Source organism: Pelodiscus sinensis, chromosome 23 (genome assembly GCF_049634645.1).
Source record: "Pelodiscus sinensis isolate JC-2024 chromosome 23, ASM4963464v1, whole genome shotgun sequence".
In the NCBI taxonomy this organism is placed as follows: domain Eukaryota; kingdom Metazoa; phylum Chordata; order Testudines; family Trionychidae; genus Pelodiscus; species Pelodiscus sinensis.
Genome location: NC_134733.1, coordinates 18,199,471 through 18,221,580, shown reverse-complemented (window position 1 = coordinate 18,221,580; position 22,110 = coordinate 18,199,471). Strand labels below are relative to the sequence as shown.

Genomic DNA, 22,110 nt, shown 5'->3' with positions numbered 1-22,110 from the left:
GGCTTTGGCAATACTTTTTTCAAGCATTGCATTGTTGTCAATTCTTGCACTTTTACTGCCAGTCTGCTGTTTTGCCCACAACTTGCAATATGGTCTGATGACAAGAAGGCAATCTTAGCTTCCAGGGTTTTTTTTAAAGAAGTTTCTAGCTGTCATGCTCGAAAACATGCCCCAAGCTCAAATACCAGAGCACAAATAAAAGAAGCCTACAACTAATCTTTTTAAATAAATAGAATGCTTTTAAAACCACGCTCGTGGGGGGAAGGTCTGACCACCTGGAGCTTGCAACAGCGCACCCTCCCTCCAGCAGAGGGTGTGGCAAATCATCCCCCGTACACGAGCGCGCCCAGCGCAATTCCCAGCAGACCAAAGGAGCGCCAGACAGCACTCAGCCCGCGCATGCGCGTCAGTACTCGCCGCCTTTACCCTCCCTTCTCGGTGACGTAGGAGATTTGACGCAGGCGCATTAGCGCGTTTCCCCCGCTCAGACTCCGGCTGACCCTTGCGTGCCGCCCCCCCCACGCCTCGCGTTTACAGCCTCCTTCTCCTGGCTGTGAAGCGCGGCGGCCCGCGCCTGCGCAGGGCTGTCATCTCCCCGCTCCGCCGCCGGCTCCCTTCCCCCCCCCTGCCGTGGACCCGGCTGCGGCCGAGTCTCGTGAGGAGGAGGCGGGAGGACTATGGAGGCGCGCCGGGCTTGTCGGCCGCACTCACTGGACAGGAGCAGCCGCTGCCGACACCGCCGGCTCCGGCGCGCGGACCTCTGAGGGGAACAGCTCGCAGCGCGGTGAGCGTGGGGGGACGGCGGCGCGAGGCGCGCGGGGGAGGGAGGAGGGGGATGGAATGGAGCGGGGGGGGGCGCCACGGAGCGGGGATGGAGCGCGGGCAGCTATCGAGGGGCATGGGGCGGGGGGGGCTGTGGGGGGGGCGGTGGAGTTGGGGGGGAATGGAGCGGGGGGGGCGCCACGGAGCGGGGATGGAGCGCGGGCAGCTATCGAGGGGCATGGGGCGGGGGGGGCTGTGGGGGGGGCGGTGGAGTTGGGGGGGAATGGAGCGGGGGGGCGCCACGGAGCGGGGATGGAGCGCGGGCAGCTATCGGGGGGCATGGAGCGGGGAGGGCGGGGGAGACTGGGGGGGCATGGAGCGGGGAGGGCGGGGGGGACTGGGGGGTTGGGGGGGCATGGAGCGGGGAGGGCGGGGGGGACTGGGGGGGCTGGGGGGCATGGAGCGGGGGGGCTTTGGAGTTGGGGGATCATGGAACAGGGAGGGCGAGAAGGGGGCTGTGGGGTTGGGGGGCCATGGAGCGGGGCTAAGGAGCCGGTATTGAGGGGGGGATTAAGGAGGAGGGTGGCTTTGGGGCCTGAGGTGAAGGGAGTGAGGGCTCCTGATGGCTGGCAGGTGAAAGGGCCTGTCAGGCCCAGGGATACTCTGAGGAGGTAGCAAGGTTCCAGTGTTGTGGTGCCTCCTTATGGGCAGCTGGTGCTCCTGGGTGGGATGTTGTGAGGTGCAGGCTTAGGGACAATGGGTTGTCCCCAGAAGGGGAATGTGCAGGTCTCCCCCTCACTCTTACAGTAAAGATCTTGTCATGGGGGAAGCTGGACTTGCCTGGACACCGGGTTTTGTTGTGCCTGCATGATGGGGTTCAGTGCCCCTCAGGAGGAAGCTTTCTGCACAACTAGTCTCTAGGATTAGGTTTGGCAGAATTCACTTTTATCTTTATTAATAATTTTGATGGGTGTCAGTGTTTGTTTTAAGCCATTTTTATTGGTATACATTTTCACAGTTGTGGGAAGTTATGAGGTGGCTCGACAATGGGTACACAGTACTAATTTTTAATGACAGTATAGAATAAGTTCTACAAAAATAAAGTTTTATAATGGTTACAACATACATTTTCAACATATCAAAATATCCAAGTTAAATAGTGCTAAATCAGTTCTGACTTCTCAAGCAGAATATTTCTTTGCCCATCTGTAAATTTCTGTTACAATATTTACAATTAAATATTGTAATATTTACAATTAAAATGTTTTTGTCAGCAAGTGGTGAAATGTATGTTTACCAACATTTACCAATAAAAATAATTAATCCAAGCCTAAGCATGATACGTAGATCTTTTTGGTGGTTCTTGAAGCACTCTGCATGTAACACATGCCACTCCAAAGTTCATGACCTGTGTGTATCAAATGTACTGTCATTGCTATACATCCTTAAACAGATGACCAGTTGGCATGTGGTTCATACATATATATCTTACATAGAAGGTATCTTGCAGTGTAGCTAGTTTCAGTGTAGGTTTCCTTAGCAAAGTCATAGATGGTTTCAAATGGTGCAAAACACACAGACAGTAACATTCTCACAATTCCTATGAACCAAGAATAATCATTCTTAAGTCTGCACTGATGGGATGGAAATGTCAGATGTGCTGTCGTAACCTGTAGAAAAAGAGACTAGTCAATAAACAGAATTACCCCCTCTGGCCAATGATTACAACTTGTCATATGAAGAAGTCCTCACTCGTTAATAATGTGGCTTCTTTTTTATTTAACCTGGATGGTTGAACTGTTGGAGAAGTTGCTGGAATTTCAGTATTCTCTGCCTTGCAGTCCGGTTATATCTCCTATTTTTATCTTTGCTTTATGTTAAAGAGGAAGAGAAACTGTATAGCTGGAATGTTGCTTGAAGATGAATTTGGGAAGGAGTGGTTGCTGCTGAAAAATTTGGGGTATTTGACTCTTGACAGTGATGCTTCCTGTTTTTGCACTGGAAATAGAGGAATTAGAAGTTACATAACCATCCATTGGAAAGATGCCTCTGAGTTGCAGTTGCTATCAGTGATTGTATTATGCAACACTTCTTACCTCCAGCTACATAAGAGTGTGGGAAGAAATCTGTAACTAACTTACAGAAAACTAAAACAAACACTTGTCTAGCTGACACATACTTTTCCACTGTGGTTGTGCTGGAGGGAAACCTTTGGGTACAAATCACTATACAAGGAAATCCTCCATTGGCTTCTTAGTGAAGAGGACTCCTCGAGTTACTAAATACGTGACGGAGAAGAGGCATAATGTAATTAATAGAAAAGGAAACTAAGATAACTTGTACAGTTTCTGAATGTAACAGTCTTCTTGCACTTATGAATTACAGTATATAAGTAAGATAGTAATGGTGTCATTTGAATTTGCAGTACAATTTCTGGTTATGTAGTAAAAATTTATGTATGATGTGTTACACAGTTTTTGATTTAACTTCACTTTGATCTTCTTCCCAAAAATATTAGTGAGGAGAACACCCTTATATACTCTACTAGATACTGTAAACACATTATGAAGGGATCAGCATAGTAGCACAATTGTCCCTCCATAGTCCCCACGGTACTTATCCTTGGCTTGGCATTTAGATTTCAACCCTCTTGAATGATGTGTTGAGCAGCATGGGACATTACGTTTGGGAGGAGTGACCCATAAATATCTGCAAAACACTTGAGTATCCTCCTTCAGAATCTCTTCTAAGGAGAACTTTGTCATGATGTTTATACAAAACTTGAACAATTATGTTGCGGTTGTGCTGAAAAATTGCTTATCATTTTGACCAATACTGTCTCATTGTTTCTTTGTTCTCCCCCATCTGTATCCATGTAATGTTTTTTACATAGATTGTGTAAATTCTTTGGGTTAGGGTCTACTAGTTTTTGTTGTTGTTCTTTGTTTTGTACAGCACATAGCATAACAAGTTCTGGCACATAACTGGGGTTCCTAAACGCTACAAAGAATGAATAATTTTGAATTTAAAAGTCCAGAAGCTTTTTTTTCCTTCTGATACTTTTATAGTGAAATGACTGTGAAAACTTTTTAAGGTGAATTTAATATAAGAATTGAATGCTTCTATTTGAATGAATGTGTCTTACTAATGATACAGTATTCGCACTGCTAAAATAGATGCACAGTAATTAATAAATGTACTTAAAGAGCACCCTGGCAAAATCATTAGAAGTGCCAAATAAGAATAATAAAACAATTACATTAATTAAAAGAAAAACATGTCTTGGGTGATTGTCATTTTAGTTGGTAATGAGCTGTCACCAGTAGTTGGTTTTCGCTATACACAAGAAATAAAACACATTAATCATGTGATTTACTATAGGTAATCCAGGTTTGGCTGATGTTAGTTGAATCCACTTCATAGACTTACTGACACTCAGATCAATAACTTGTTATAGAAGAAGTAGCTGGTGAATTGAGGCATTGGATTGTCTTAAACTTAACCTGATTCACATATGCAATGTACTGGGATCATATGCAGTTCAAAAGCAAAACTAGGCACAGACAGAAATAGAGTTCTGTTTTCCTGACTTTCTGTAGGTTTTTCTCAATGAGCATCTAGGCTGAAATATAATCTTGGTTATGCTTTATAGACAAGTAAGAAGGTAAAACTTAAGTGGAAGCTTCCTGGCATTTACTCTGGGAAGATTGTTTTACATAATTCAGAATACAGTCTAGGATTATATAAAAATAGATATTTGGTATCACTAACATCTGTGACAAAGAAATGAATCTTTGAAGAATAACTACTTTAAAAGGTGATGGATGCATCCAAATAAACTGAATAGGGGCTTTTCAGCACAACACATTTAAATACAGTGAAACCTTTGTTATCCATTAACCAGAGAACTTTGTTAACCAGCATTGCCCCCAGCCACAATACTGTCACATCTTCAGGTTCACAGGCCTGGCTTGGTTTTTACCATGATTGGCTTAACAATTTTTGATTTAAGAAGTACTAATAATCTTTAACTCAAAATAGAAATGTGATACCAACTGCCTCACACTACAAAACTACCAATATTAAAAACCTGAGTTTTACTATTATTGTCCATTGGTTTTTCCTAGGTTGATGGGACCCTCAGATAACTGGAATTTTTACATAACTGGAACGCCCTAATCCCCAAGCATGCTGGATAACACAGGTTTTACTGTACTAATGTGTTGAAATAATGTGAATTGTGTAGCATAACTAGTTCAGAGCAGCTGGTACTCCTTTTGAGAAATTGTATGAAACCACGGTACAAAGTAAATATTACAAGAGATTAGATGCATAATTTTCCATTCCAAAAAGTGATTTCTATAGTATTAATGTACTTTGACTCTACAGAGCAGATATATGCACCATCACCGTAATTGTGTGAATAAATGAAGTAATTAGTACACACATTAGTATGCCAGTATGCTCTGAGGCTACATCTAGACTACACTACATCTATACTACGTTTTTGTGACAAAATATGCTAATAATGGACTCATTGGCATAAGTTGACATCATTAGCATATTTTCTGCCATTTCTTTTTGTGCAAGAGATTTTTGCGCAAAAAGCAGCAGGGTGGACTTTTTGTGCCCCTCCCCCCCCAAAAGTCCACACTGCTGCTTTTTGCGCAAAAATCTCTTGCACAAAAAGAAATGGCAGAAAATATGCTAATGATGTCAAAACTTATGCTAATGAGTCTCTCATTAGCATATTTTATGCTGCAAAAATGGGTCGTGTAGATGTAGCCTAAGTCTTGGCTGAAATCCTGGCCCCTCTTACAAAATTCCTAGATATTAGGAAGGTCAACAGTAGTGTGGTTGAAATTTTCAAGTTCATACTGTGATTCTAAGCCACTAAACATATCTGTCTTGAATAAAGTGAAGAACATTATAAACTTAAAATTAATGCATGCCATTAATTGTATCTATTTTTGTAGTTGTGCCCTTCTGGAATGGGGATGTAATTCATGTCAGGAATGAAGGAAGTGGTGGTTGGTGATTCAGTAGGTGGCATTTCCCTGTGAGTCATTAATGACCCACTGATAGTTTTGAAACAGTATCCCATGCTGAAGGCGACTTTTGTATCTTAAAATAGAGGGCCGGGAGGCTTAATATTTGTAAGGTACTTTGAAACAGCTGGAAAATTGCTATAAGGGTATGTCTACACTTATACCTTCTTTTGAGAGAGGGATGCAAATGAAGTCGGGAGTTAAATATCCCATGCTTCATTTACATATTCGCGTTAGGGATATTTTGAAATAACGTCATATTTCGAAATAACAGATGCTGTTAAGACACGGTTATTTTGAGAGAAAACCCTTCCTCGAAATAACTGGTAAACCTCATTGTATGAGGAATAAGAGTTATTTCAAGAGAAGGGTTTTCTCTCAAAATAACCATGTCTTAACAGCGTCTATTATTTCGAAATAGCGCCATAATGCGAATATGCAAAGAAGGGCAGAATATTTAAATCCCAGCTTCATTTGCAATTTCGAATGTCTTCCTTTGCATCTCTCTCTCGAAAGAGGGTGCAAGTGTAGACATACCCTAAGATGGCAAGGTACTTTGAAACAGTTGGAAAATTGCTATAAGGCTGTCGTCACCAACAGGTCAATTGCTATCGACTGGTCAATCACGAGGCCTCGACCAGTCGATCGCGAGGTGTCCCGTCCACCCCGCCCCCATTTCCCTCCCACCCCCGAGAAGCCCCACTACCTACTTCCAGTGAAAATGGAGAGGTAGTGTAGGCTTCCCGGGGATGGACAGAAGTCCTGCAGCTTAGCGCCACTTCCGGTGATTCCGGAAGTAGCACTAGCTGCTCTGCCAGGTGTACTGCGGCAGGGAGCATGAGCTCCCTGCACCACACAGGAGCGGTGAGTCAGCCCTGGGGGAGGCGTGTGCGCGCGGGCGGTCAGCCCTGGGGCAGGCGCGCACAGAGTTTCCCTGTGCCGGGGGGGGGGGTCAGCCCCGGGGCAGGCGCGTGCGGGGTTTCCCTGCGCCGGGGGGGTCGGGCCCCGGGGCCGGCACGTGCTGGTTTCCCTCTGGGGGCGGGGAATCCTGGGAGGAGGCAGATACAGGAGACTCCCCAGCTCCCACTCTCCAGCTACAGAACTCTGTCCCCACTCCCCTGTCCCCAGCTACAGAACTCTGTCCCCTGCTGCAGAAACTTGTCCCCACTGGCGCACTGTCCCCTGCTGCAGAACCCTGTCCTCTCCTCTGCCAGCACCCTGTTCCCTCTCTCCTGCCCCCAGCCGCGGAACTCTGTCCCCACAAGATGTATAATTATAAATGCTTCATTTTAGATTTAAATAGCATGAATAAAAAACAGACCATTTATTTCATAACTATAAACACATGATTTAAATTATGCAATGTATAAAATTAAAAAATAAATTGTTTATCAAAGTGTGTAAGTAAGGGCTGGGGATAGCAAATGATGGACAGGAGGAGAATAGAAGGGGCGGGGCTTCAATGAAGGGGCGGGGGCGGTAGATCTTCGCCTGTTTGGAGATTTAAAAAGTGATCTTGGGTGTAAAAAGGTTGGAGACCACTGCTATAAGGGTATGTCATTAAGTACCTTAATACTTGTAAAGTATCATTATTATTGTTAGAAAGACAAGTTGGGTGGAAATACAGTCTGAATACCTTTCCTGGTCCCAAGGAAGAGCTCTGTGTTAGCATGAGAGCTTGTCTTATTGGACCAACTTGATTTGGTGAAAGAAAGAGATTACTTCACCCACCTTGTTTCTCTAATATCCTGGGGTTAGCACGGCTACAACACTGCAAATTACTACAATTAGCATATTTGTTCACTAGTCTTTCCTAATTGATAGGGTGGTTTATCTCATTTTCTTTATTAGGAAATATGTTTAAAAGAAAGTGCAGTAATAAAAGTGTAATTGTGCAAATATTATTGCAAGATAACTTTGTATTTTCTGTTGAGCTCATTGAAGAATAAGTATAAAATATTTATCCAAGCGTAATTATTTTAATCACCGTGTATCCTTAGATTAGGTTCCCTTTTTACATAGACAACACATTTTAGTTTATATATAGTCAAGGATTCTTCATCAGCTATATCTGTGGTCACCAACCAGTCGATTGCAATCGACTGGTCGATCGCGAGGCATTTGGGCCCTCCACCCCCCCACAATTTTCATCCCACCTCTGAGAAGCCCCACTACCTACCTCCAGCGTAGTGCCGGCTTCCTGCGGGGTGGATGGAAGTCCTGCCTGCAGCTTCGCACCACTTCCGGGGGTTCTGGAAGTGCACTGGCTGCTCCCCTACCACAGCTCTGTGGCGGGCTGCGGGAGGGGGCGTCAGCCCTGGAGGAGGAGTGCGGCGGCTTCCCTGTGCCACAGAAGAAGTGAGTCAGCGCAGGGGTTTCCCTGCGCCACGGGAGCAGGGTTCGGCCCCAGGTCAGGTGTGCGCAGGGGTTTGGCTGCACTGCGTGCGTGGGGGTTTGGTCCCGGGGCAGGCACCTGCGGGGGTTTGGCTGTGCTGTGGGAGGCATGCGCCGGCTTTCCTTGGAGGGGGGAAAATCCTGGGAGGAGGCGGGGTGCAAGGGACTCTCTGCCCCCACTCCCCCCCCCCCCCGTTCCCTCTCCCCAACCGCAGAAACCTGTTCCCACTGGCACCCTGTCCCCTCTCCCGTCCCGTCCCCCTGTCTCCTCTCCCGACCCCAGCCGCAGAACTCTGTCCCCACTGGCACTCTGTCCCCTGCCAAAGCACCCACTAGCATCCTTCCCTAGTACTATGTCCCCCCCTGCTCCCACCAACACAGTTGGGGCCACATTAGTGGAGCTTGGAGGGGGGGGGGGGCGTTAGAGGAGGATTTTATTTATTTTTTATTTATTTATTTATTTATTTTTGCATCTCACTTGTGTGGCCTCAGCTGACTTTTCTGTGGGTCAGTGACCGCTGACTCAAAACAGGTTCCCTGCCCTTCTCAGAAATAAAGACAACGCAGAAACTTTTTGGCTATGTCTACGTTGGCAAGATTTTGCACAAATACTTTTAACACAAGAATTTTTGTGTTAAAGTATTTGCACAAGAGCGCGTCTACACTGGCATGTGCTTTTGCGCAAGAGATGTGCTTTTGAGCAAAAGCATCCGTGCCAGTGTAGACGCTCTCTTGTGCAAGAAAACTCCGATGGCCATTTTAGCCATCGGGCTTTCTTGTGCAAGAAATTCATGTTGCCTGTCTACACTGGCCTCTTGCACAAGAACAGTTGTGCAGGAGGGCTTATTCCTGAGCGGGAGCATCATAATTCTTGCGCAAGAAGCACTGATTTCACACATTAGAATGTCAGTGTTCTTGCGCAAGAACTCCCCGCTAGTGTAGATAGGCAGCATGTTTTTGAGCAAAAGTGGCCGCTTTTGTGCAAACTCATGTCAATGTAGACACAGCCGTTGTGTTTGACATACTATTTTATTTGAAAATGAATCCTGGCCAACAAACCCCCAATTGGGGCCAATCCCCCATCTTGCCACAGCATCATAACAGTCCTGCACTCCCCTTTTCCCCAGACCCTAAATCTGAGCCTATCATACACTGGAACCACCTGCCCTGAGCCCCTCACATACCAAAACCCAAATTCCTGAACCCTCACATCCAGAAGTCTGTGGCTTGCTTAGTACCCTAACCCTACATCTGACCCCAACTCTACCCAGCCTGGAGCCCCCTCCCTGAGCCAGCATTCCCTTATCCACCTCCTACTGCATCCAGATTTCCTCCTAGAGCTTGCACCTCTCGTCCCTTCCCACACCCAAATCCCTCATTCCCACCCCGGAGCCTACACATCCTGTCTCAACCCAGTGAGGGTACAGCTAGACTGCAGGAGTTTTTCAGGATTCTGGAGAGATCCCAGAAAAACTCTTCTGCGTCCAGGGATGCATTTGTTCTTCCACTTCTTTTAGTGGAAGAGAAAACATGATATTTCGGTCACTCCTATATTCCTCTTTCAGTCCAGAATAAGGGGGCTTCCAAAAGAAGGGGTTTTTCTGACATTTGGTCCAGTCTAGACAGGCCAAATGTTGGAAAGACTTCTTCCTACAGAAGAATTGGGGAAAAAAACAGCAGTATAAGGGTTGGGGAGAGCAAGTGATGGAGAGGAGGAGAATAGAGAGGGCGGGGCTTCAAGGGTGGGCCTGTAGATCTTGGCTTGTTCTGTCATTTAAAAAGTGATCTTGGGTGTAAAAAGGTTGGAGACCACTCAGCTATATAGTCAGACATGGCTAAGAACCTGCATAAATATAGAGTCTTAACATGTGTGGGGGAAGATGAACATTTGAAAGACTTAAAATGAGAGTTGGCTTGTTCCACTGTGATCTTTAGCAGGGCTGGGAGTGCCTTCTGTTCCACTTCTCTGAGTCTCCTTACCCCTTGGTTGTTTGCTCCTCCTCCTCTCTCTCTCTCCCCCCTCCTTCTGCCCTAGGGAAGGCTTTTAAAGAGGTCCTGTGGCAACCTAATTCAACTCACCTGGCCCTTAGTTTGCAGCTGCTCTGTCTCAGCTTCCCCTTTTCCCCTTGAACAGTCTTTTTACCCTTCCCTGTCACAATTGTCAAAGACTCTAAGAAGAAAGTATAGAATGTTTTGTGTAGAGAAGCTACATACCTTCTCTGACTAAAAATATATATTGATGAAGTAACAGACTTTCAGATGGTTGATTGGTACACTCATGTAGACTCAGGGATTCTGAAGGTGGCAAAGAGATCTCATAGATATTTTTTCCTTTTATTTCCCTGGCAATGCAGGATTCTTTCATACATGTACTCAGTAGAGCTGGCATCAATACTTTTGTCTTCATTAAGTTCTTGGTTAGAAATCTATCTAGTGTAAAACTATCTTCTTGGAATTGAGATTTGTGTGCCTGGCAGCACTCACCTCCCTTTCTCCAAATAAGGCTTTTTAGGAAGAATAGCCAATTAAGAGTTCATTTTTCATGTCTACTGCAAAGATGTTCCTGGAATTCAGCCAGTTGTTTAGCTTCAGATGTAAGGTGTGCCTGAAGTTACGTTGCTAGGAGTGATAGGAGCAACAAGAAGATCTCAAACTAACCACAGTTTTGTTAGTTTCAGTAAACTATCCACATTCAAGAACTATCCAAATTCAAGAACATTTTAATTTTTTTTGCTTTAGCAAGTCCATTCCTTCCACTGTAATTGACTGTCCCAAAACTGCTTAATTAAATTTCTTAGTTCTTGTTCATTTGCTCCACAATTTTGCTGTTGTAGTCACAGAGATGATAAGCTAATAGTTGGTTTGGTAGAAAAAAGTATTGGACTGCATAATTTGTTCTCCTTTGTCTGGATTCACAGTTAATAAAAATGCTCTTAAAACTAAGTGTATTATACAATACTACTTAAGAATGTTCCTCTGTCCTGCTTACCTGATAAGGGTGAATCCAGGTATGCAATAACACCTTATAGACTAACAGATGTATTGGAGCATAAGCTTTCGTGGGCAAAGACCCACGGTGCAACTAATGGATGGTCACATAAACTCCACCCTATACTGAAAACCTACTGATCGCTATGCCTACCTTCATGCCTTCAGCTTTCATCCCGGACACACCACGATCCATTGTCTACCGCCAAGCACTGAGGTACAACCGCATTTGCTCCAACGCCTCAGACAGAGACCAACACCTACAAGATCTTCACCAAGCATTCTTGAAACTATGATACCGACACGAGGAAGTAAGGAAACAGATTAACACAGCCAGATGTGTACCCAGAAGCCTCCTGCTGTGGGACAATCCCAAGAAAGAAACCAACAGAACACCACTGGCCATCACCTACAGTCCTCAACTAAAACCTCTCCAACGCATCATCAGTGATCTACAACCCATCCTGGACAACGATCCCTCACTTTACAGGCCTTGGGAAGCAGGCCAGTCCTCGCCCACAGACAACCCACCAACCTGAAGCATATTCTCACCAGCAACTATACACTGCACCGCAGTAACTCTAACTCAGGAACCAATCCATGCAACAAACCTTGGTGCCAACTCTGCCCACATATCTACACCAGCAACACCATCACAGGACCTAACCAGCTCAGCCACACCATCACTAGTTCATTCACCTGCACATCTACCAATGTAATATACGCCATCATGTGCCAACAATGCCCCTCTGCTATATACATTGGCCAAACTGGACAGTCCCTACATAAAAGAATAAATGGACACAAATCAGCTATTAGGAATGGCAATATACAAAAACCTGTAGGAGAACACTTCAGTTTCCCTGGACACACAATAGCAGATCTAAAGGTAGCCATCCTGCAGCAAAAAAACTTCAAGACCAGACTCCAGAGAGAAACTGCTGAGCTACAGTTCATCTGCAAATTTGACACCATCAGCTCAAGATTAAACAAAGACTGTGAATGGCTAGCTTAACTACAAAAGCAGCTTCTCTTCTCTTGGTATTCACACTTCCAGATCAGCTGCTAGAAGTGGACCTCATCCTTCCAGAATCCTCGTTATCTCTAGACTGATTCTGGCCTGCATATTTATACCTGCCTCTGGATATTTCTACTACATGCATCTGGCGAAGTGGGTCTTTGCCCACGAAAGCCTATTCTCCAATACATCTGTTAGTCTATAAGGTGCTACATGACTCCTTGTCGCTTTTGCAGATCCAGACTAATACGGTTACCCCTCTGATACTTAACAGGTATGCAGTAATAATTACAGAATTGATAAGTTACTTTTAAGAATGGCCTTGGCTTTTGTCCAAAATTCCTTTTATAGCAGAAAGCTGTTACAAACCCTTTACAATAGGATAGTAAGGGTCTTAAAATAGGAGCTAAAAGTTGCCCTAAATGACCCAGGTTACTGGCATTGTTAACATACATGCACTTCACTCTGTCCCTCCATCTTTCCGCCAGTTTCCTTCTTGTGATTTGGCAGAACACTGAAATTGCCTGGAGGATAGGAATCTCTTCAGGAATACCTTGAAAAAAGTGTGTCACATTCTAAATCTATGAACTTACATAATGTCTATTTAATTTGTGGTTTGTTACTCTCCAAAATTTGAAATAAAGTACAATTTTACTCTTTCTTTTCCCCAAAGGAAGCTGTATTTCCCCCAGGTGAAGTTCCTTCACTTTCACCATGGAGATGGAACAAGAAAAGCTTTCTCTCTGTAATGATGATGTGAGTTCTGAATCTGCTTTTCATTGCTCTGCATGTCATGATGATGAGGAGTGGAGCTGTGCTAACCCTATCCGGGGTCGGGCTAAGTTTCGGAGTTTGTCTGTTTCACCAGCCCTTGGAAGCACCAAAGAATTCAGGTAGGAAATAGACTTGAATCTTTTATGCTGATGATTCTTTCATAAAATTAATATAACATTAGTGCCACATTATGTAATGCAAGTTTATGGCAATAGGATCTTCCTATGGGGCTAGCTTTCATTGGCATTAAGAATCACAGTTAATGATATCTTATGGCCAGATTTGAAGAAATGATCATTTTAGATCAGTTCTGCTTATGCTATGCCTTGTTCTTTTTTATGTATATTGATTTAAATTTTTTTTTAGGGATATCTTGTGTGAGAGGATCTCTGTAAAAGTCCATGTGTTTTGTTTTTTATCGATTTTACTTCATACTCTTCATAGATGCTTTCGACGTGGGGTGGGCAATAATATTTGAAAGGAGGGCCACTTCATGAATTTCAGAAGTGGTCATGGGCCATGCCAGAAGGGATGGGGTGGGGCCAGGAGGCTTCACGTGCTCCCCCGCCCACAGACCCTGATTGACCTGGGGGCAGGGGAGTTGGTGAACTCTTCCTCCCCCACCCCCACGCTGCTCTGCCAGGGGCGTGCGGTGCCTAGAGAGAACCTCCAGCTGTTTCTGATTGGCCTGGGGGCAGGGGAGTGGCCAAGTGACCATGGGTTGGATGAAAGGGCTTGGCAGGCTGGATTCAAAGGGCTTGATGGACTGGGGTCTTAATCAGGGTCAGGAGTACAAGAGGGGTGCAGGGTTTGGACTGTGACCAGGGATAGTGGATGCAGGTGCAAGCTTTGGGAGCTGGTTATGACCTGAGGAGGGGCGTAGGAGGGGATGTAGTGTCTGAGAAGATATACGGGGGCTGGTGCAGGGGTGCAGAAGGTTTAGGTTACATGGGGTAGGGGTACAGGAGGGGAGGGCACAGAGTTGGGAGAAGGAGAAGTTGGGATGCCAAAGTCAGGCTCTGGCTGGGAGACCTTACCTGGGTGGCTCCCAGCCAGCAGCCCAGCAGGTTCCTGAACCAGGGTACCTGCCTTCCAACCCCCTGTATTGCTTGCTGCAGTTACAGGAGCTATGTGCTGCAAACACTGAGCTCAGAGGATGAGAGGGGATGGGGCACTTCACATGCTGCCTGTCCTAAAAACAGGCAGCTGCTATTGGCTGGAAACTGACCAATGGGAGCTATTGGGGGCGTGAGCAATGTGAGAACCCTTTATCCCCTCCCACAGGCTCTCAGCATTCACAGAAGTACATGTCCCTGCAGCAGCTGGTTTCACTAAGTGCCGAGCAGTGGCAGGGCCGGCAAGGAGCCAGCTGAGGCTCTCGCAGGCCAAATCTGGCAGCTTGGTGGGCCAAATGCAGCTGGCAGATCGTATTTTGCCCACCCCTGTTTCAGACTGTAATAAAAAGAGTTAGGTATTCAGAAATGGACCAACGTTGTACAGGTTGAATCTCTCTATAGTCTGGTACCCTGGGAACCTGACCACTGCCAAACCATAGAATTTGCTGGACCGTGGGAACATTTGTCTAAAGCATTACCAACACTTCCACTATTTATTGGGCTCATAGCAGACATTTACAGGTAAATAAGAGCTAAATAACAGCACAGAATACTGAGGGCTGGTCCACTTTATGGGTCCACAGAAAACTTGGCCACACCTGTGATTGGTGGACATCCACTTATCATGCTGGACCACAAATGTTTCTGGACCAGAGAGTGCTGGTTCCACCTGTATAAGAGAACCTGTTGTCACAAATTCTTAGTGATACATATAGAACACGAGGGAAAGAAATATAGAACATGCAATTTGGATAGAATGTTGTTTAGCACTAATAAAAGGCAGTGTTCAGTCCAAATTAACACTGAGTAAGTGTAACAGTGACAATATATTTGCCTTGCTGGAATGGCTCCATAACCTGTTCAGTCCTTGGCATTTCTCCTAAGAACGCTCTGTAAGGTTCCCACATACTGTAATCTGTGAAGTGCACAGACAGCTGGCTGGTCAGTGGTGGAGGCTTTTCCTTGTTTTTAAACCTGCTACATTGTATCTGAGAGCAAAAAAATGTGCTTTTCAAATGTTACTTTTCCATGTAAACAATTGTTGTAGGTGATATGAAGATGTCATATGATCGTGAATGGTAATGGACGTGATCTTTGTGACTGTGAACTGGAGAGAGGTGGTCAATGAAACAGTCTTGTCTAATAAGTCCTCACCTAGGAAAGACTTTGGGAACTTGACTTAAACTAACTTATTTCATTTAGAGCTGGGGTTTTCCAACTCTGGAGTGTGGCTTGTAAGGGCAAGCCACTATCTGACCACGAGATGCTTTGTTTACCTATACCTGTGAAGGTACAGGTGATTGCAGCTCCTGTTGGCTATGCATTGCTGTTCCTAATCAGTGGCTGCTTTGAGAAGCAGTACAGACTATGGATGTTAAATTTAGATTAAACAACTAATTGAATAGTTGATGCAATTTGCATAAACTGTTCTATTAATTGATAAGGGCATCCCCGCCTTTGAAACATAGCCAAAGCCCCTGGGGCTTGTTCTATGTTTCAAAGGCGGAAGCACCACAGGGAGCATGGGGCCAGCAGGCGACTCACAGTCCCCCACTTGCCCTGCACTCCCTGCTTTTTTTTTTTTTTTTTTTTAAATATACAAGAGCCTCCTGCTGGCCTCATGCTCCCCATGCGCATGCATCCATCTTTGCTTGAGTCCCCTGCTTGCCCGCTGCTCCCCTGGCACTTCTGCTTTTGAAATATAGCAAGAGTTTTGCTCTTGCTACATTTCAAAGGTGGAAGCACCACCAGTTCCTCGCTGCTTCCCTGCCCCCTTCCTCCCCCCCGGAGATGGTGCTGCGGGGAGTGGGCTTCTAATCCAGCTTCCCCAAACACTGACTCCTGCTCCCCCCCTTGCTGATAAAGGCAGCAAAGCGGGGGGAAGTGACTAGCCAAGTCAACTGTCTGTTAAGCATATGCTTATCCAGTAGTCGACTAGTCACTTACACTCTAGTACGGACCAGGACACCAATTCTTGTAGCTCGCATTGACTGGGAATGGAGATCCACAGCCAATGGGAACTGCAATCACCTGTACCTGTGGAGATCCAGATGAACAAAACATCTCACTGCTAGATAACCGTTTGTCCTTACAAGCCGCAACCCTTTGAAACCCCCTGATATAGAGCACTGAATAACTATCCGTGCTAATGGTTATTACTACCATTGGGTGGTTTTGAGCCATCAACATGGAGATTAAGGGCTGTTTCTCTCTCTTCCCCAATATTTCTGAAGAAGCAGAAAGTTTCCTGCTTTTGTAGAAGTAGGGCAAAAGTGAAAATTTACCCAGGTTTTATGTTTGTTTTTCCAGTCTGTATTTACATAGTGAGGTTATCCTTAAATAGCTCCTGACAGAAGTATATTATCAAGGGGAAAAAAATCTCCTTAGTATATCATCTGCTGACTTCAAGAATATAGTCAAGGTAGTAATGTCCTTTTTGTTGTTTTTTAAAAAAAAAGCATAGGAGTTGCAGATGCAGGGCATAGCTGCAGTGTTTATCACATACTGAAACAGCTTTCCCATAACGGAGAATATAAATTACTTGAATGCCTGTATACCTTACTAGCTCTGGCAAGTTCTTTATGGATACAGTAACTTAGAAGATGAAGTCTGTAATGTTTTACAGAGTAGATAAAACTGACAACACTGTACAATTTGTTCTAAGTCAACTCTCATACATAAGATCCAACTTCCAGTATCTAAGAATAATTTTGAATAGTAATAGAAGTGTTCTATCATTCCAACCTATTTTCCATAGTTCTACACATCATACAAAAATGAAGTATGGAACAAAATGTGACATTGAGATACATTAATAGCTTGATACTAATATAATCCAAAAGGAAGGTTCAGGATTTCTTAAATTGTAGGAAAATATCTGGATACCAGATCTTTTGCACAGCTCCATCTAGAGTTAGCATACATGATATGAAGAACCCGTTTGGGTGCTTTTCAGCTGTATAGTGATAAGTGTTGGCACATAAGTATGTGTTTACATAGATCATAATCAGTGCAGCAAGAAATGTTTGTTGTCCTCAAGTTAGATTGTTAAATAGTAGTAATGCTCTTCTGTCACATGGGGAACCGCCAGGTAAAGACTGTACTGTGGAGGCAATATGATTTGCTGGAGGAGGGAGAGAGTACCTGGCACTACTGAACTATGACCCTCCAGATGTCTAAGGGCTATGGACAAGATTCTAAAGGAGCTACTTACTAGAACAGATTTTTTGCTCCATTCAAATGGTGTTGCCAAGCAGAATTGTTTCAGTGTAGAGCATTCTTACCTAAAATCTATTTTAATTGTTTAGTGCCTGAGATGTATATGGTGCTGTCCAGTGGGTAAATTGTATCAAATATGGATTTCTTCATAGGCTGTATCTGCAATTATTTGCTTGTATGTTCTTAGGAACTGATCCTCTAAGCTCCTGAGCTGCTTTATTCTCAGTGATTGCCAGGAGTTGAGGTTATGCTGCAGCATGCAGGATCAGGTCCTTACAAATCCATACAGTACACAGTGTTGTAATACTGCAGATATGTGATGTTGTGTATAACTTGGTGAACATGTGGGGAAAAGAGATATTTAGAGGTTGCTCTTTGTAGGAGGAGCAAGAAGGAATTTCTTTCATATCACTTTAATAAAAACAGTGTGTATCAACCTTTTCTTTTTATAAAGTGCCCCCTTTAAAAAAAAAAAAAAAAAAAAGTACCTGCAGTACCTGTAGTTTTCAGACACACACAATTTTTTTTTTTTACCATTGCAACAACTTCATCATAGCCAGGTGGGTGATTTATTATTTTTGTACTTTTTACACCCAAAAATTTCAAGCTCTGTAAAACTTAAGGTCAGTTTTCTCCACATTTCAGTTGTCTTGACGTGTCCCCCAGATTTCTCTCAAGTACCCCTAAGGGTACTCGTACCACTGGTTGAGAAACACTGTAATAAAACATGTGGGTGAAAGGTGGTGTAAGGGACAGAACGATTGAGGGAAAAATTTGAGTGGAGTGGAAGCTGTGGGAGGGAACGTAGGCAGAATAGTTTACTATCTTAACTTAAAACACAATTCTTTCAAAATTTTTGGAGACTTTATCAGTGCTGCTTTCATTCCTCTACACATACATGTGATTCTTCATCTTTAATGTGCTGTTGAGAAATAGTCTCATTAAAGTTCTTATATATTTGTATTTCTGCTTGCTAATGATAGCATGAGTATAAATAAAAAATTCTATTAATGACTTCTCATTAGGCTGAGCAATGCTTGAAATGTATGCTAATATACTGTACTGATACATCAGTTAAATCACCTTGATGAAGAACACTGCCTTAAGTTCAAAAGCTTTTCACTAATAGAAGTTTGTCCAATAAGAGAGATTACTTCACCCATCTTGTCTCTGATGTTAGTTGTTGGCATGCTAGAAAGGGAGGAAAACATTTGTTTTTATTAATAGAACAGAAATTTTATTCAAACATTTTTTAAAATGTGGTACTAATAGGCTGTCACTGCAATCACTTGCTTGGATGTTGTATCTCTTTTTTCCACTGTTCATCTAAGCTTCTTTTTTAGCAGATTATAAACTCTCTGCAGACGGGAATGAGTCAGCACATTACATGAAATAAGGAGGAATAGGAGAGGAATACTTTTGTGTTGTCACTTTTCAGTGGGAATGACTATAATGCTTATGGTATCACTTGCATAGTGCTTTACAATCATAAGATAATTGTGACTTATGAATTTGCATATCCCATATCTCTTGGAACAGTTTATAATAACAAATGTGGAGCAACTGGATTAGTCGAAACCAAAGATGCCGTCATATTATTGTTGTTATTATATTTTAGAAACTTTGTGCATCTATCTGTCTGTGCGTCTATTCATTCAGAACGTATGCATCTTTCTCTTATCATAATTTAAAGCACGATCAGGAATTGGTTGTGTGAGGACAATGGGAGGTGCCTGGAATCTGATTGCTTCTTGTTAAATCCCTTCTAGGGATCAGCCGCCAGCCATGACCCAGAGGCGCAGTGCCCCCAGTTTCTCCCAGGGAACAGTCTCTGACAGGGCAGTGCAATTCTGCCTGACCTGGGAAGCAGCTCCTGGCCAGGTCTTAGCAGTGTAGCCCCCACCACTGTTCCCTTGCCCTCCCCAGGAAGTAGCTGCAGGCTGGACAGCACAACCCACACTACTGCGGTCCCTCCAGGGAGCAGTTGCTGCCAAGGGCTGGGCAGTGCACCTCCCACTGCCATGGCCCCCCTGAGGAGCAGCCACTGGCAGGGTATAACTGCCCTAGCCCATCTCAAGCCTGTTCTAAGCTTGCCCCCCATCTCCCAACCCTCTACTCTGAGAGGGGGAACGCCCCCAACTCTCAACCTGCTGCCCTGATTATTACATGGGCACATACAAACTGCAGCTCAGAGCTTCTCACCCACTGCCTGGAGCTCGCTCCCCATCCCCTATGCTGAGCCCCCCTCCCATACTTCCCAGCCCCCTGCCCTGTTCCCTACAGTCCCGATTCCCTGATCTGGGCTCTCTCAAGAGTCCTAGCAGTGTTGGTTAAATCCTCTAGTATTGATATAATCCATGGACTGTTGAAGTTATGCTCATTAAAAACAGATATATGGAGCCAAAAGTTAATAAACCAAAATTGTTGCATTAAATATCAGGCCTAATTGGTGGACAAAATAATAAGGGGATAGGCTATTCTACCCATCACTCACGGTTTGGGTCCTTAAATAAATACTATTTTTTTTGCGGCATTAGTGAGTAAAGGAGAAACACTCAAGAGAACAAACTAAAGCTAATGGGGCAAGCTTTGCCCTCTTGTCTGGCTCTCTCTTCAGTCCCCTGGACCTTTTTTGTTTTAATCCTGAGGGATATCTTGGCCAGATTGGGCCAAAGAAGGATATATTAAGTTTTGCTAACTCCTTTGCCCAATTTATTCCAGCTGAATTAATATAATGGGGACTAAATCATTCTGGCTAGTACATTGCTCAAGACCTAAACATTTATCCAGATATGGTAAATTTAATTGAAAATTGTTATCAAGGACCACTGTGATACCCAAATACGGTACCTTTTAAATGTGAAGAGTATTTTTAGCATGTTGCATAGCCATGCAGAATTACTGATATATATTTCATAGATTATTGTTCTCGAATTGGATACTGTTGCATTTTCTATAGGATCTGCTTTAATTAAGTTATAGTGTTTTTTTTAAAAGTTAGGAAACATGCTGAATTAGAATGAATATGTTTGTGGTGAGATGGACTAAAGTCCCTTGGGAACTGTTCCAAGCAGTCTTTACAGCTGTCTAATCACAAAAACTATCAGTTAGTACAGTTTTTCCCTGGACTGTGGCCTGAAAAAATACAAGTATATGAAATAATAGGTTTTGGTCTTTGGCTTTGAAGTTCTGAATTTATATTTACAGCTGTGTTTTGTGTGCTCATTGTTCAGAGAACACTTAATTTGTGCTAAAATATTTTATGGTTTAAAGTGCATATTCCCTAAAATACAGTATATAGTAAGCCCTGGAAGCTTTCTTCCTTAATATTTTAGATATTTAACTAGGCATACTTGTTCTGTTGCAAAATGTTTAGAGAAGTCCATGAAACTATTGAACTATATACTAAACAGAACATGGACATTGTTTTCCTGGGCAATATAACTGAAATATGTGTGCTCTTTTGCTTTTAAAGCCTTCAAAAATTTGCCACGAATATTGGCATTGGAATATTGGCTACATGTTTGGTGTAGTGTCTTAATGTTGTGCTGTAAGTTAGGAATTTTGCAGTGTTACCTGAACAGTTGTAATCACCAATTTGATCTAATAGCTCAGCACTTTCACTCACTTCTCCAAATTCCTATTGTTGGTGGTTGTTGCTTAAGTATTGGTTTATGATTACATATTATGTGGTTGGAAAAACCTGTCTACTACTCATTCACGTTCTTTACTGTAGTTTAGGGAAAAAAATTGACTTCAGAATTAAAAGTACATTATTCTTATATGGGAGTTACTTTTTTAAACAGTACATGCTTTTTTATATTATCAAGAATTTGAAATTTATGTTGGTTTTTTTTTTTAAACTTTCGTTTTGATGCTCAAGACCTGGCTACTGCACAGCCAAGTGAGTTTGATCACTTACTATCTCAAGTGGACTTTTGTCCCATTACAAAACAGTACATCTACTAGCCTTTGTAGCCTTTGCTCAGGAAAGAACCAGGACTGAAATAACAAGAATGTTGCAGGTCAGGATTGACATGCACTGGCAGAACTGTGGAGGGGAAACTTCACTGTCACTCTGGCATTGTTGAGTTTGTGGTGGTTCCTGTGTGAGGAATGGAGGTGAAGCTGGAACAAGTCATGTAAGTCTGGTACTAGGATTCAGTAGGTGTAATATTTCTATGGCTAGCTAGAAGAAATACCTGAATACATAGGCTAGTTGTAGTTCTACTAATGCTTCAGTTGCAAGAATCTCTGAAGTTAACATGTGGTGCTCAAATGCAGCCCTGTAGATATCAGCAACTGCCTTATAACATTATGTGTGCAGTTATTTGAGTAGAATTACATTGACTTGCTGATGAGCTTTAGACTTTAGAAATATTATTTCCCCCACCTTTCTTTTTTTACCATTAACTTTTTCAATGGAACTGAACAGATTATATTCAGCTTTCCCTTCTATATCTTTTATTTTTCAGGAGGACACGTTCCTTGCATGGACCATGCCCAGTAACCACATTTGGACCAAAGGCATGTATGCTGCAGAACCCTAAAACTATAATGTAAGTACCTCTTTTTCAAATGCACTGTACTATCATACATTCAGGAGAATATGTTGGTCTGTCTTTTTAATCAGTATCCACTGTATTTTACCCAATGCTTAAACAAAGATTTTTTTCAGTTAGCTTGAGAAATGCCTGTGTAGTGTCTGATGCAGCCAAAAATCTATGTACAATTTGCACCCGTTCCAAACCCCTAATCAGTTCAGAAACGGGCAACTAAAATGATTAGGGAT

The 22,110-nt window shown here is 43.5% G+C and overlaps 1 protein-coding gene across 3 annotated transcripts in view; it reads left to right on the top strand.

Moving 5' to 3' along the window:
- Positions 1-492: 492 nt before the first annotated feature.
- NADK (NAD kinase) overlaps positions 493-22,110 on the top strand; it is a 43,652-nt gene continuing 22,034 nt past the window's right edge. Inside the window, exons 1-3 of one of the 3 annotated variants that reach the window (XM_075906197.1) lie at positions 493-784; positions 12,884-13,103; positions 21,794-21,877. In XM_075906197.1, coding sequence (XP_075762312.1) covers positions 12,925-13,103; positions 21,794-21,877 — 263 coding nt within the window. In that variant the 5' untranslated portion in view covers positions 493-784; positions 12,884-12,924. Of the gene's footprint in view, positions 785-12,883; positions 13,104-21,301; positions 21,461-21,793; positions 21,878-22,110 lie in introns of those variants that run through there. The other 2 variants (XM_075906196.1, XM_025182667.2) reach the window with 2 other exon arrangements.